General features: G+C 37.2%; 1 protein-coding gene and 1 long non-coding RNA gene across 2 annotated transcripts in view; both read left to right on the top strand.

The window, feature by feature from the left end:
* The window catches only part of LOC134800122 (uncharacterized), a 285,699-nt gene that overhangs the window by 213,705 nt on the left and 54,481 nt on the right, over nucleotides 1-17,513 (top strand). The gene's annotated exons all lie outside the window — the stretch shown is intronic.
* The window catches only part of LOC134800009 (jmjC domain-containing histone demethylation protein 1), a 44,757-nt gene continuing 29,145 nt past the window's right edge, over nucleotides 1,902-17,513 (top strand). The window contains exons 1-2 of the mRNA XM_063772446.1: nucleotides 1,902-2,195; nucleotides 3,895-4,121. Coding sequence (XP_063628516.1) covers nucleotides 2,148-2,195; nucleotides 3,895-4,121 — 275 coding nt within the window. The 5' untranslated portion in view covers nucleotides 1,902-2,147. The remainder of the gene's footprint in view (nucleotides 2,196-3,894; nucleotides 4,122-17,513) is intronic.

The raw sequence follows: 17,513 nt of genomic DNA, 5'->3' as shown, positions 1-17,513 counted from the left end.
ATACATATAGGTAGCTTTTATTGGCCACTTCATTCACGATCTTTCACGATCTTAATTCGAAATTGAAATGTTTATATAGTTTGTCAAAGGACTGTCTCATTTCAATCATAGACAGAGAGAATCATACTATCTTTGTCTTACACTTGTACTAGCATCCAAAAGAAAAGGATGAGTATAGTTTTCCTGGTTCTTACTGACTGACAAATTGGTTTGACCAACTATATGTACCTATTTCATGAATAAATTCATGTCTGATGTGTGGACTTTGATTATTGTCAGTGCTCAATGACATATTTCCTTGGTCATACACAATTCTATGGAAAACCATAAGCAAAAATCAGAACCTACAAAAATATTAGGTATAGTTGGTCAAGCAGATCTTGTCAGTAGAAAAAGGCGGCAAATTTGAAAAATGTAGGCGCGAAGGGATATCGTCTCATAGAAAATTTGAATTTCGCCCCTTTTTTTACTGACAAGATTTGCTTGACCATATAAGTTTATTCAGATTCTTAATTAACGCAGTGCACAATATGATCATGATCAAATATTGGACAGGTGGAATACCACCCCCAGTATATTTTACAGACTTTTATAAAAATAGAGGATTTTGCTACGATTCTGACATATATTTAATTTACTTATACAAAAATAGGGTAAGATTTCATTAATACATTAAAAACCGGCCAAGTGCGAGTCGAACTCGCAAACGAAGGGTTCCGTACCATTATCTACAAAAACGGTCACCCATCCAAGTACTGACCCCGCCCGACGTTGCTTAACTTCGGTCAAAAATCACGTTTGTTGTATGGGAGCCCCACTTAAATCTTTATTTTATTCTGTTTTTAGTATTTGTTGTTATAGCGGCAACAGAAATACATCATCTGTGAAAATTTCAACTGTCTAGCTATCACGGTTCGTGAGATACAGCCTGGTGACAGACAGACGGACGGACGGACGGACAGCGGAGTCTTAGTAATAGGGCCCCGTTTTACCCTTTGGGTACGGAATAGGGAATGCAATAACCGGCCAAACTTCATAACCGGTTTCGGTTACGGTTATGCCCGAAAAATAACCGAATATCGGTTATAATCGGTTACGGTTATTTTAGACGAAAAATTATAAATTTACAATGAAGTAATTAAAAAATACAAAAATCTTTGTTTTAGTACCTACAGTACTAGGGAATGTGAGTAAAAGTCTTCGTTTTTAATAAAACACACCAAATACAGTAAAAGTAAAATATGACCTTGAACGTGATACAATATTCAATAAAAATATTTAATTACTAAGGGAAGTAAATTTGGTAAGTATATTTTTGTTATTAAAGTCCACGAATGACAAAAATTATAGTCACAGGCGTCACAGCCAAAAATGGCAGGATTTTGTAGTCATTTGATGATAAAAACATATAATTTATACTGGGTCAAGCAGATCTTGTCAGTAGAAAAAGGCGGCAAATTTGAAAAATGTAGGCGCGAAAGGATATCGTCCCATAGAACATTTGAATTTCGCGCCTTTTTCTACTGACAAGATTTGCTTGACCATCTATAAGTCATAAATAAATAACCGAAAATAACCGTAACCGGTTATTCGAGTTTCCAATATTCGGTTATAACCGAATATTTCGGTTTCGGTTATAACCGATTTGCATTCCCTAGTACGGAACCCTAAAAACGTGGAAAATTTCCTATGGAAATTTATAAATCTTTTTAGTTTTGGATCCATCCCAGTTAATTTAATTTACTAGGTTCGTTATGTCATGTTACGTATGAAAAAATAAGACTATACAACGTTAACAGGTAATTGATTATTATTTTTAACTATAATATTCATATCACGAGGTAAAATTAACGATAGTGTTCTCTGCTAATAAATATTCGATAAATCGTAAATAAGATCGACAAACGTCATTGTCTTCGCGATGTTTCAAATGCTCCCGCCGTATTCTTATCCATAAATAAACCAATAGAACGCCACATACAGTACCAACCTATAGAAAAATGCCGGAGTGATTACTCGTCGCGATGTTGGCAGTAGTGTCGACTGTGGCAAATGGTGGATTGCGTTGCTTTTTCTCGTGCTCTGTGTAAAATATTTACGTAAAATAGTGTTAAATTCGCGGTGCAGTGTTTCTGACTAATAGAAACATGTCGGAAACACTGCCGAACAGTAAAAAACAAGTTTCGAGGCAACTGGTGAGTGTTTATTGTTAAATTTTTACGTATTTAGTCCCGGGTGACGCCATGGTGGCTTTATCTGGGATCACGTAAACACGAAATGGTGCATCGCTGCATCGTGTATCGATTAATGAAAGTTACAGGAATGTGTTAGAAATAGGGTCTGGGATTATCCTATCAATGATAATGATAATCATCATGGGTCATCGGACTCCGTTTTTTTGCGATCACGCCGCGACCGAGTTTAAAACGCGGCGGCCGTATGCATTCGCGCATGCGAGAAGGCGTCAAAATCTATAATAGTTCCGTAGGCCGCAGCATTGCGAAGTAGCGGCGTTTACGTAGACAAGGTGCGTGCACCGGCTTCGACGTCGTCTGAGCATCTGGTAGGGCCTGACGAAGGCGTTTCCTGCGGGTTGGCGGAGAGGGCAGCCGGCCAGGGGCGTGCGCTCTGTAGCTGCGAGCGAGCCGAACTCCGACCACACTGCACGATTACTCGTCGCTCGGCGACTCGGCTGCGAGATCGCTCCATTCGCAATACTTTATTGCTACTGCTTGATAAACAATATACTCGTAAAACGTATGCCTATGATTTCAAACAAATAATGTTGTGATGATTAGCGTTTCATTTATATTTAGACTTATTCGACTCGGTCTCGTGTCACTACACTGGGTTCTTTGTTACGTCCGCGAAGGTAAACAGCCCTCGCTTCAAAGTTTTATTGTTATGCTAGTATAATTACGTGCCTACTTAGGCACAGTTCTCTCTTGGTCGTAAGATTTCATTGGCCTTGAGATGCGTTAAAAAATGTAAACCACTTATCTCCTACTATTTAATACTTTATAAAATTTGCAGTGATCAGCTTTTTTAAGTAGCTGTAAATACCTAGGTAACAGACGCAAAAACACGACATCTTCATTCACTTAAAAGTGTTAAAAGTGAAAGTCTGTCTGGTCAGAAAGTAATAGTAATTGTTGTCTAGGTAACTGTAACTTACAGAGCCTGTTTCAGTTTCAGTAGGTTTCAGTGGACTCTTAATTGCCATTTTCTGTTAGAAGCAATCAATTTTATACTCCACTCATAGATTAGATAACACAAAATTCATGTTTGAGCTAGATTGTAAGTCAATTTAAGTAACAGTTTATATCTCTCATGAAATAGCCATAAATTCTAAGGCATATTTTCATAACATTTTCAAGCATTAAAACATAAATAAATAAAAAGTGTACTTACCTAGCTTGCTGCTTATTTCTTTCTTCCTGTGATATTTAAGTGTTCTGAACAAATAAGTATGAAAGTCTACCAATGTGTTAGTTCAGGTGTATAACCTTGTCATCACTCAAATCTAGCCTAGAGTTGCATCTCTACATTGATATTTCAACTAGGTACATGAACATGATGATTATTTAAAACTTAAAATTTGTCTTTCAATTTAATGTATGCAGTTGGTAATTGGTATACAAATAGGGTAGCTATCCTATGTCAGACAAAGCAATTAGCTGTATGCTTTTATTTCATATTTAATCATGATCTGACATGAACCAAACATACGTTCAAGTGTTTCAAAAATTATGTTGCAGTAAAATGTTATGCAAAAGAGTATTTTGATGTTTGGTGCATCTGACATGCGCAAATATATATTGACATAATGAAATACCGTCTTAAAAAAGGCTCTATGTATACATACTTCATATAAAATATTTATAATTTTAACAGCGCGAACGCAAACAGCGCAAGCTCTACTCCGATGAATGGGCCCTTGGAGATGATGATGTGGAAGGTGGCCGAGGGTTCTCCCTCGCAGACAAGCTGGAGAGTGCCCGCTTCGAGCACCCCGGCTCCATACATGAGATGTTCGGCACGGAGCTCACAGTGGCATACCTGCAGAAAAATGGGTTTACAACTCCGCTGCTGTTTAAGGAGAAAACTGGACTGGGACTGAGGTATGTTTATATTTTTACAGTCCTGAATGCTTCTAAATAATTAATTTATTAAATTTATATGATATGTCATTCAAATTACATAATTGTAGTAGTTTTTATTTTATTTTCATAAATTGCCTAAGGTTAGGTGGGGTAACACTTGTAGAGAAAATAAATAGATACTTAAACTAATGCATAATTAACTTAAAAATATGTACTTATGTAGAAGGACTTTGCTCATACAGGTCCTCTTACGAGCTCAGTGCAAAGTAAATTATATTTCTCTTACCTTACCCCACTTTATCGTTATGGTTCGTACCAATGAGTTTTTCGGAACTTATGTACGAAATATCATTCGATATTTACCACTAGCTTTTCGGTGAAGGAAAACATCATGAGGAAACCTGCATACATCTGCGAAGAAATTCAAAGGTGTACCTATGTGAAGTCCCCAATCTGAATTGGGCTAGCGTGGTGACTATAGCCCAAGCCCTCTCGCGCATGAGAGGAGGCCTGTGCCCAGCAGTGGGGTGTAGGCCAATGAAGTGCTAAGCATCGAGATTTATTTTACGGAAGATAGGTATTTTCTCGCCAATTTAAAGTAGCGTCTGTATTTCACAAGAATTAGATACGTTACGCACATTCTGTTCTGTGTCAAGTTCTGTGTTTGCTTGCTGCATCATAGACTTAATTATTGCTACCAAAAGCTCTGAGTTAAAGAGTAATTTATTAATTTATTAAAAAAAAAATTTGAATAGTGCGAAGATAGATTTATGTTGACGTAAACGAAATATCTCACGTGTAGTTTTTCAGCAAAATCATAGCGTGGCGTAACATGACGTCACATGCTGCAATATGTAGGTTACGTTAAGTCACGTCATGTCATAAGTTAATTCGTAATATGTCCCAGGGCCCCCGGTATTATATTTTTGCTTGGGGCCGAATATACTATAAAATAGGTGACTGATTTTAATCATATGGTATGTACCGTAATTTAATGCTTAATACGTTAGGCTACCATTTTGGTTTAAACTTTTTAATAGACACCATAGCATGAATAGTCAGTTTCTGTCGAATTTTTCAATTTTTAATTACTTGGTTTTAGATTAACTCTAGATTACATCATCGAAGACACGATAAAACTATCTATTATTAACTAATACTGACTAAAATTAAAATATATTATAATCACTCTTTACGTAAGCTATGACAATTAAAAAATTAAGAGCTTATTAAAGATGTATCTAGATAAAACTAAAACCTTAATTAACCCTTGGCCATGTTCCTTCAAAACCTTAATGCACTCAATTCAAAATATTATCAGTAAATGCCGTCTTTTTACTACATATTAATTCCGGAAGCGAGCCAATGCCAGACTGTAGACAGTTCCGACCAAGTTTACAAACAGCTCTATGCTAACGCACATACAATATTGACATCAATTCGAATTCGCATTCAAAACAAAATTTGAGTAAGATAATTTTTTGGTCCACGATAAAAGTATTGTATAAAAGTATTTATTTTATGTTATTTTTAAGTCAAATATCATAGTTAAAATTGTCCACAAAAAAGGTTCTGTACACTTTTTCGCTACGATCAATATTTAATGAGGTATTAAAGGGGGTAAGTTAACTATAATCAATTTCCAGGTCCTTATTTTTAGTTTTTCGTAAATAAAGAACCTATTTTGCCATGGGCCACCGTTTACGAGTCATTTACGAATAACAAAAAATAGGGACCTGGAAATTGATTATAATTAACTTACCTCCTTTAATACCTCATTAAATATTGATCGTAGCGAAAAAGTGTATCAGAACCTTTTTTGTGGACAATTTTATGTTCAATACGATTGACAATATGTTTACGAGTTATTTACGAAAAACTAAAAACAAGTGACCTGTGAACTGATTGTAACTAACTTTCTTCCTTTAATATCGTTTTAAATATTGATCCTAGAGAAAAGTGTTCAAGATGTTTTGGAGGAAAATGTAGATTATTTATTCATAAAAACCTATTTTGCTATGAGATACCGTTTACGACTTGTTTACAAAATACTAAAAAGGGACTTTAAAATTGATTATAATTAACTTACCCGCTGCTTTGTAATTTTAAATATTAATCCTAGCTAAAAGTGTTCTACAAATTTCTTGTAGTAATATTATGTTTATTATTTATGTAGGTATAAGATTTTTTTTTGCTTTGAGTCATACTTTTCAAATTATTAACGAAAAAATAAAAACAAGGAACCTTAGAATTTATTATAATTAAGAGTCCTTACTCCTACAGACGAGCGTATTTTGCAAAATGCTTCCTTTTTCATTTAAGATTACGACGTAACTATTAGTATTTATTCAAAAACTGATAACGTACTTAAATAATCATTTCTTAAACTAGGGGCTGAAAACGTTCAAATTTTCATTTTCTCTTTTTGAACCTAAAATAAATGAGTTTTCTTAGGAGTCTTTTTCAAATTTTGCAGTGAGAAGGGTCGTTTCGGTTCTCAATTTTGCAGTAAACAAGAATCATTTGGTACATGAATGATTACAATTCAACTCACCATATCTTGTACGAGGGGCTGACATGCTTGAAAATCGAAGATTCATTTTAAAAAATTGATATAAAACCTTCCGAGTTTTCTTCATTTTTTTGGTGAAAACAGGGTTACATTACATTTTTTTATCGCAAATTGGACTTATATTTTGCCCCAAAAATAATATTTTATCAAATTGTAACTTTATGTCTACTCATAAAAAAAAAATCATAACTATAGGACCTACCTAGCCGTAAATCTATATTTTTTTAAAGACGTATAAATCACGCTGCACCGACACCGCGCGCTCAGTCTCCGCCGAGTGCGCTTAGGGGACGGACCTGTGCTCGACCGTCAGGCGTTCGTTGCTTTCGTAACCATCGAGAGAGTTCCGAGAAGTGCTGTATACTATGATTAGAAAATCTTGATCCAAGGGTGTACATTTTTTACACCATATTTAATTTTAACAACCGACTCTCGCTTATGTGATAGATTTTCAGTGTTACTTGAATTCTGGTTAGGGTTTGCATTTTGATTATACCCGGACGACCTGGATGATGTCCAGGTTCTCATGATGGAGTCAGGAATGGTCACCGAACTCCTAATCTACTCATCATAACTCCATCGTGTTTGGGCTCAATAGATTTTCCTTGACGAACACCATCGATCTAGATGAGGTCCAGGTTCTCATGATGGAGTCAGGAGTTGGTCACCAGAACTCCTAATCTACTCATTAACACTCCATCGTGTTTGGGTTCCAATGATTTGCCCTGACGAGCACCATCTATCTAGATAAGGTCCAGGGTCATGAGACCCTTCTGGTGACCAACTTCTGACTCCATCATGAGATGGTCACCAGAAGTCCTAATTTACTCATCATAAGTCCATCGTGTTTGGGCTCAATCGATTTGCCTCGACGAGCACCATCTATCTAGATGAGGTCCAGGGTCATGAGACCCTTCTGGTGACCAACTCCTGACTCCATCATGAGATGGTCACCAGATGTTCTAATCTACTCATAATAACTCCATCGTGTTTGGGCTCAATAGATTTGCCCCGACGAGCACCATCGATCTAGATGAAGTCCAGGTTCTCATGATGGAGTCAGTAATGGTCACCGAACTCCTAATCTACTCATCATAACTCCATCCTGTTTGGGCTCAATAGATTTTCCTTGACGAACACCATCGATCTAGATGAGGTCCAGGTTCTCATGATGGAGTCAGGAGTTGGTCACCAGAACTCCTAATCTACTCATTATCACTCCATCGTGTTTGGGCTCAATCGATTTGCCTCGACGAGCACCATCTATCTAGATGAGGTCCAGGGTCATGAGACCCTTCTGGTGACCAGCTCCTGACTCCATCATGAGATGGTCACCAGATGTTCTAATCTACTCATCATAACTCCATCGTGTTTGGGCTCAATAGATTTGCCCCGACGAGCACCATTGATCTAGATGAAGTCCAGGTTCTCATGATGGAGTCAGGAGTTGGTCACCAGAAATCCTAATCTACTCATTATCACTCTATCGTGATTGGGCTCATTAGATTTGCCCTGACGAGCACCATCTATCTAGATGAGGTCCAGAGTCATGAGACTCTTCTGGTGACCAACTCCTGACTCCATTACGAGATGGGGTCAGGAGTTGGTCCCCAGAAGTCCTAATCTATTCATCATAACTCCATCGTGTTTGGGATCAATAGATTTGCCCCGACAAGCACCATCGATCTAGAATCTAGATGAAGTCCAGGTTTTCATGATGGAGTCTGGAGTTGGTCACCAGAACTCCTAATCTACTCGTCATAACTCCATCGTGTTTGGGCTCAATAGATTTTCCTTGACGAGCACTATCGATCTAGATGCGGTTGATAGATTATTAATATTATTTTATTTTACATACATACTTACAAATAAAGCTTCATTTGCTTCCCACAAGGATCAAGTAAACCTTATAAATCAACTTCGTTCTAAATAAAAACCGGCCAAGTGCGAGTCGGACTCGCACACGAAGGGTTCCGTACCATTATCTATAAAAACGGTCACCCATCCAAGTACTGACCCCGCCCGAGCCCGACGTTGCTTAACTTCTATCAAAAATCACGTTTACAACAGTATGGGAGCCCCACTTAAATCTTTATTTTATTCTGTTTTAGTATTTGTTGTTATAGCGGCAACAGAAATACATCATCTGTGAAAATTTCAACTGTCTAGCTATCTCGATTCGTGAGATACAGCCTGGTGATTGACGGACGGACGGACGGACGGACAGCGGAGTCTTAGTAATAGGGTCCCGTTTTACCCTTTGGGTACGGAACCCTAAAAACGGAGATACTTCTGTTTTAGACATAAAATCGAACTTCAGAGAGTTCAGTAGTTGTTACTTGCAGGTACTCTCGAATTTATTGTCATTATACAGGGTGGCCATAAAATAAGTGCTTTTCCGCTGCTGGCAAGAAAATGGTTGCTGGAAAAAAAATTACCCTCCCATAGAAAATGGACTAGACAAAATGTATGAAACAGCCAAATTTTTTTTTCGCGATTTCGGGGTTGGTCCCATCGCGGTTCGCGGTTGCTTAGTTCAGTATAATCCCTAAACCTCCCTGGCAACGGGAATGCACTTATTTTTGGCCACCCTGTATATATTATTATTTAATATAACCTTATCTTTAAAACATTTAATTATTCAACTTCCTTGGTGAACTGACTTGAATAAGTTACTTGACTTCGTGGATGAACTTGTCACAATAATTCCATGACATACAGAGGTAAACAATCATTATTTTTTACTCGTCGTTGGTTATATATTATCTCATCACATATACTCTATTGACTACTACCATGCTTATAAAATAAAATACAGAGTGCCAATATAACGTTAAAATAAATTTACTTGCAAATTAAATTGAAAAGTATCAAAATTATTCTTGTCTGCGTTGAAAGTGTTGAAACGCGCTTAGCTTTGCCGGCGCTCGCGTACCGAGCGCTAACGCCATCTATCGAGTGTTATTTCGCAAAATCGGTGAACGCTCTAAGGAATAAGGGCTCTTAACTTTCCCTCTTTATTATCTTTTTAAATATTGATCCCTGCGAAAAGTGTACACAAGCTTTTTTTTAGAAAATTTTGTGTAGATTATTGACGTTTAACAAATTTTTTTTATATTGGCCACGTACGAGTTATTTACGAAAAACTAAAAAAGGGACCTTAGAAGTGATAATAATTAAATTTCCCGCGTTAATATCTCTTTGAATATTGATCCTAGCGAACAATTGTACGGAAACTTTCTTGTAGGCAATTTTATGCAGATTACTTATGTGTAAGAACAGTTTTTGCTATGCGCCACCGTTTAAGAGTTATTTACGAAAAACTAAAAAAAGGGGACCTTTAATATCAAATATCTCACTTCCGGTCAAGAATTCGATCAAGCAACCGGCAAATTCGGTTTCACCGGGGTCTGATTAGGTTAAAAAACCCGGTTGGCAAAAAGTAATATGATTGGCCAGTCGCACCAAGAAGGAGAGCGATTCTGAATTTTTTTGTCTAGACTATAGGGTCATTGCGTTAGTTCACCGTCCAGTGCCTGTTTCCGTCCACTTGGCGTAGTTGCCACAAAGAATTGTGTATTTACGGAAACAGGCACTAGACGGTGAACTGACGCAATGACCGTATTGTTTTTATACTTTTATCACACTTGCTCGAAAAAGATCTTATTTCATGCAGATGTACTAAAGGACAAAGGTCATTGCTCCCGCGGGAGTATGAATTGTGAAAAAAAAACCTAGGGAAGAAAAAAATATATATTTCATCAACTATGAACACCTAACAGTGCTTCTTCACAACAGCCATTTTTTACCAGAATTAAATGCGAAGAAATTCCTACTTGCACTCCTTACTACTAAACTATTTTTTTTAAAGAGAAAAATGTAAAAAATCTCCAAAGTTTGGTAGAAAATCTCTTCGCGACCAAAAACCTATAATAGCTAACAAAAATAACTTATATATATCTAAATAAATGCAAAATGTTAAATTATAAAATATTGGTAAAATTGAAAGACCTATCTGCAAAAAAACGTAACAAACATAATATTTTAATAGGCAAGGAAACGTGTTCTCATTTATGGTGAGTGACTAATTTAACTAATAACTAAGTACGTTTGTTCAAAGCTAATCGTTCATTATCAAAGTAGGTAAAGTCGTCGTCAAAAGTAACTCGTATTAGTAACTAACAGACGTGTAACTAGAAACACTACGGGAAGTAATAAGGTGCGAAGTAGAATAATTTTAAAGATTTTTACAGGTGTCCTTGGGACCTTGGGCATTGAGGACAGAGGTTTTTCATTGCGTCCATAAGTCTATGGCAACAACGGTCAAAAGGCCGCCTATTATTGGTCATTAAGTCAAGACGCCAATCGCAGCAATGTTGCCGGTTCACACCTGTAAAATCACATGTATTTTTGTAATATGAGATACTAATCATAGATTTTTTACATTTATTTTTCTTTGTGAGGTAGATTTATTAATAAAATTTTTATAACATAATAAAAATACTAAAAACTTATAAATAAAAAATTTGACCTAGTCGTAGTCGCTCGGTAGGTTGCCCCTCTGGATGGCAATGCTGATCCATTGGGCAAAATGTTGGCTAGCCCTCTCACCAGATCACCAGAAGCCTCTATTTTTTACATTCATAAGTAAATGTCATGCCTAAATTAAATAAATAAATCCTTTATACAATCTTCTCCGCTACATTTGTGTAGGATGAACGAAAAACTATAATTTATGCAAGCGCCTGCTTAAATAAATCCATAATGTATACGATGGCAACAATTGCCTTATCAAACGTTCATATGGTTCATTCATTTCATTATCCTTTCTTAAATCTAGTTTAATTAGTTCTCACACTGCTTAGAAAATACCTAAGAGTGGTTATCGTTTAGTTGCTACTACTTTTTCGGAGCGCGGTGAATCAGCTATTACCTATGGGTCTCTATTGTTTCCCAAATAGTTTTAAGTCATAATGTATTGTTTGTCCGAATTTTCGTTAGTCATAATTGCTTTTTCTCAGAAATGCGTAACTTTTCAGGATTGTCATAAAACAAACCTAACCTAACCTAACCTATCTATAGAGTAACCTTACGAAAATCCTGAAAAGTTAATGGTTTCAGTTTTATGACTAACGATAATATGATAAACAATACATTATGACTTAAAACTTTATGGGAAACAAAGGGACCCCATTACCTATAGTTCGTTTTTTTTAGCATTAGAAAGAACTTGACAGAAGGTAAGCGATCTTGACGTGTCTTTTAATTGAAAAATCAGTAACTATTACTTATGAAAGCAGAAGAATATAAATGATCGTATTAGATTCATAATTGTTACATATTTGCCGTAACTTATTTTTAAAATGTGTTTTTTAATTAAAAGACACATCAAGATTGTTTACCTTATTTCTAATGCTAAAAAAACGAACTATACGTCTAGCGTGTCTCGCAAACTTGACAACCCTAGTCGATTGTCTGCCCCCGTGGTCGATTATTTGCTAATCCTGTTTTTCGAATCCTATCGCCGATTATCGATTTTAGTTTTTTTTTGTACGAATTTTAAACCTATTTTTACGTTATCGATTATCGGTTAAAAGGTTATTTCATTGTTCCTACATGGATTCGTTCGCAAATCGATCATATTTGCGTAACCCATTAGGGACTAAAAACAGCATGATGCGCAACGTTCAGCTTTCGTGCTTAGTTTTTTAGATTGAGATACCTATAGGTAACTTCTAAGAAGTACGTGCCTAAGTGCCTACCTACCATTTATTATCAGAGGGCCTACCGCCAACATCGAAAATCGTTTCCAGCCTCTTTATCGCTCTTGCATATATGAGCGATTGAGAGGCAGATGACTTTTCTCGATGTTGGCGGTAGGCCCTCTGCTCTAATATTGAGGCTAAACAAACTAGTGCTAAACATGTGACCTAAAATAATGGTTATGTAAAATCATACAATACTCTTGCTTTTAGACGATGTCGCCCGATGGTTGGTTGGGTAACGGCCGCCAATGCATTTCTATGCAGACGGTGTTTCAGTCAGCTGTCAACAAAATTTAAACCTTTAGAACATTGTGTCGAAATAGGTCTTTGCCTGAATGCCTCTTACAAATTTAATTGTGTTGTGGACAATTTCTGTGTAAACAAAGTTTTTGACCTACGTAATTCATAAGTCCAGAGGAGATTTTAATACTAGGGACAGAGTACTTAGTATATAATGTTCATTACCTAGGTTAGATACTCTACAGCTAATTTCAACGGTGATACGCTTGACTATACCGTGCCATTCATGCTTAATATCACCAGGAGACCTAGCCAATATGCAAATTGTTTGCGCTACGACAACGAAACGCTTTCTGTCTCTCTATCACTCTTACATATTAGTGCGACAGATAGAGTTTCTTTGTCGTAGCCCAAACGATTGGCATCTTGGTTAGGCACCCAGAACTGCGCTAACATAGCGCGTCTTACGCTAAGTTTTATGCTATTGAATTAAGTAATGCAAACATTCTATGCTCTGCGTTTATTAATTTGAAGACGTGATTTAGAATAAAAGATCAAACATCAAACTCACATTCTAACAATAAAGTTTCAACCAAATAAAAAAGAAATTTTTTTGAGGACTGGTCTTTTTCACTAAGCTTCATCTCATTGGTCCCAAATTGGCAAGAACTGGAACCGCACACAATTCCAAGGATATAAGAATTGTCTTTACCACACTTTCAATATCAAGTAGGTAGAGTTGTAGACACTGTATAGAGTGTATAGATACTGTGAGAGTTGTAGAGACTTATTCTGGCAGTCGTGCTAGTCCTGACGGTGACGTTTTCGCGGTGCTTCCCCACCGTTTCTATATCATATATGACTTTGTGCACTGTTGCACAACACGCTAACTCTAGAATTACACTTTAAACGAGCTGCTAGTGCATAATTGCATATACATAGATATCGATCCTATCAGTGCCGGCGACGGCGTGAGAGAAAAATCGGCTAACGTTACAGTCGCTTGTGCAACCGCAAAACGACACGTGGAATGGCCGACTATTCTCTCTGCTTATCTACTACTCTACTAGGCGCTGATACCAGTCTAATGGCTCAGCGAAACGGCCTTATGCTTATACATAGTGATGACCCGCTCGCACACCGGAACGGAGTGCGGAATCCGCATTAGTGTGATAACCGCGTAACAGTGGATTTGAGATTAATAAGACATATATAGTGGGTCAAGCAAATCTTGGCGGTAGAAAAAGGCGGCAAATTTAAAAAATGTAGGCGCGAAGGTTTATCACCCCATAAAAAAATTGAATTTCGCGCCTTTTTCTACTGACAAGATTTGGTTGACCCACTATTCACTATACGTACAGAGCACATTTTATGTTTGTTTTTTTGCGGCGTTAGAGGTCTGCTCGGCTATTGGCATAACATCCCTTAATAGAGTGCCGCGACGTGGCCGCGACCCACTCGCCCGTGTTCGCGATTACAGCTAATGCTTTACTTTACTTTGACAATATTCCTCTATTTCAAATTCTCTTTGTCTGTAGTAACCAATTTCACCATTTAGACTGTCGTGCCGTTATTGTAACCACCGTAACGTAGCAGCGTAAAACAGTTGACGTACACATCACGCAGCCAGCTTCAGTTACGTTTCCCATTTACTGTAATGGCTGTAAAAGCACAGAATGAATAATAGTACTGCCGTACAGAAAGGAAACTTCCTACAAAACCGAAGTTTGACAGCGGTTCAGGGTCGAATTATGCTATCCCTTTCTAATATATGGCACTATCCATTGGCTATTTAGGGTTGACAAAATTCAAGTGATTATCTTATCTGTGGTCGTGCACGTAAAAGGAAGTCAAATGGTGCCAACCCTAATAATTGCTCGGAGCAATTCTGAGCCGAGCGGAGCCGAGTTTGGCCGAAGTCAGGAGTTTCGCACCCGGTAAAAGATCGGTTTTTCTAGGATAGTGGTGCCGTCATATAGCGGCCGTCTCCATACTAAATAATACGGCTAAATATGGATGTCGTAGCATTTGTATGGAGACGGCCGCTATATGACGGCACCGCTATCCTAGGAAACCAGAGCATAACAGCGGGATTTACGTGCGTGGCCTTATGAAATTAATAAATGTTCATTAGTATTTCCGCGAGGGTTTTAAAAAATAGCTTTTTATGAATTAATTATAATTAGTTGGGGTTTGCAAATGAATATTTAACACTAATCATTTGGTTATGAAGGTTTATTTGTGGTAAAAACCTCTTTAGTGTTAAAATGCACGTTAAAATGTGATTGTAATTTTTACACAGGTAGGTATTTTGTTGATTTTGACTCGGATGTGTATGAATGTGTGTGAATAAAACAATAAGTTAATTCATCTTATCTAAATATATATAATACTTGCGTTTACCGTTAGTTTGTGATTAGCACTATTAGCAGATAGTTTTTACATATTACTTTTTATACATTTGTTTTTTTTTCTTTGTCACAGTAATCGTAGAATCAATTCCTATTGCAACAAGCATATGATTGGGCGGCGTGTTTTAAATATCGACTTTATTTTGTTTCTTTAAAACGTAATAAAACCATCTGTCAATCTTTCAAATTCTTGTATATGTACTTGACTAAAACAAGATAAAAATCTCGAACAACTTATTATGGCGAATCGGTGACTGACTGATAAGTTAATATAGTTATAGTCACAGTTATAGTATATTACGTACCGGATATTAATTAATATTATATTTACGCCGCAGTGTGAAACAGTTCGCCTATGCCCGTCTAGTACGTGTACCATCTAGCTATATGATCGGGCCTACCGCGAACTACGTTCGACGTGTTGCCTCCCTGTCACACTTACGTAGGAATTTACAAGTGCGACAGAGAATCAACTCGTCGAACTTGGTTCGCGGTAGGTTGTGTCACCTGCGGCGCGCGTGGAATTCCCGATGCGTACTCCATATACATCATCCTCACTGACAGCTGAACAATCGTGAACCTTATTCCGAAGACTTACGGTCTATTAGTGGTTAGTTCATTATGTTGCTGGTAGTGTCGTCCACAGGTGAAGTCTAGCAATCGACGTAATTAGTGATGACAATAGTGACATCTGTCGTGTAAAAAGTAAAAAGCAAGGAACCGGTTAAAATATAAATAAGGTAGGTACTTACCCTTGTGATATTTCATAAAATTATTTCAACTTTAGTAACATCCATAGTCTAATAAAACATGGTCTTCTCTTCCCAGAGTGACACAAGCCTACGTCACAATAACATTGCCACTTTATATAGCGCTATCGCATATTATCATATAGCGCTGTCGCATGATGACGTAGGCTTGTGTCAGTCACGTGACCACGAAAAGACGGGAAGAGAGTACCAGGCAGAGTATATTATTATACCATGGTAACGTCCTAACTTACTAAGAATGCTAACGCTCAAGCACTTGAAATTTTCGCGATAAAGCGAGATAAACTTCATTCATACACTGTGTTGTGATATGAATGTAGCATATAGTTTATGAAGACTACGAAATAGTATACTTTATTTGCCAGTGAAAACATAACTTTATTTATTGTGACCGAAAGTGCTATATGTAAATAGCACTTTCGGTCTTTGCGACTTACAATTCTAATATTTTCACAGATTGTATCGTTTGAAATTGGATTACTAGAACATGTAAGAGCTGCAAGGATGCCGTCTTCAAAAAATGCCTGCGTCACAGAATAACTAATAGTACTACCGTACGGAAAATTCACTCCTTCACAAAAGTCAGATTTAGGTATAAAATTATACCTATACTCGCCGCCTGCAACAAAATTGGAACTTATAACCGCGCACGAACCGTGAATCTCCTTTGCGCGAGCGCCACGTGACACGACTATCGTGCGGTCGAGCGGCAGCCCACTGCCATACGCCTGCCCTGCCCGGGAGGTGCGCCGGCCAAATGTACCTAAACTGCGTAGTGACACCCCCCTGCCTGCGTCAAACTAATGTAAATTTGACTACTTTACATGTAATATTTTCTGATCAACACATTCATAACATTACATATGTAAATGTGTGCCTCACATCTATTAAGAAATGGTCAGTACCATAATAAATATAATAATGCCACAGGGAAATTAGCGTGCTGAAAATGTAGGCAAAACTTACCGACGAAAGGTCAGGCCCGATTCTGAGTGACCCCGCAACTAGACGAGTACGATTTCGAAAGTAGCTTTGCAGTTTCGCTGTAGGTCTTCAGAATAGGGATTCAGTTGTTCATTTGGAGGACTTTTTAACGTTTCTCTTGTGTGTCGTTTGTCGATTTCTTAGTTGTTTTACAAACGTAACGTAACTTAAAACAGTTTTTAACCTCGTTAAGGCTTACGGTCCTATCTATAGTGCTTATTAAGTTATCATTTGCTATTAGAACTGAGTTGCATTTGTTTTATTCCATGCAAGTTTCAAACAAAACATAATCATGTCTATTTCTTACACTAATGGTTAACATTTCACCGACACAATTTTGTTTTTTTTTTTTTGTTTGGATGGGCCTTGACAATAATATCTTACCTATTCTACTATACAGTCTATACATATCTTTTTACACAGTAGGTATCTACGCTACGGATTGCTACGCCGTAGCCCGTAGAACATCTCCGTATGTGAAAAACTTGTTCTTTCTACAGGCACTAAACTGTCATGAATTATATATGACTTCATAACATTAAAATCATTATAAGTCATAAGTCATTTTCATTTATTTGCGAAAGATAGGGTATACATATAGGATGTTATATTTCATAGTTAAGTGAGCCAAGCTACCTTGTCACACAGTGACATGCAAATTGTATGCC

The sequence above is a fragment of the Cydia splendana genome, chromosome 19 (genome assembly GCF_910591565.1).
Source record: "Cydia splendana chromosome 19, ilCydSple1.2, whole genome shotgun sequence".
Lineage (NCBI taxonomy): Eukaryota > Metazoa > Arthropoda > Insecta > Lepidoptera > Tortricidae > Cydia > Cydia splendana.
Note: the sequence above shows the minus strand (reverse complement) of the source record. Positions and strands in the feature narration are given on the sequence as shown.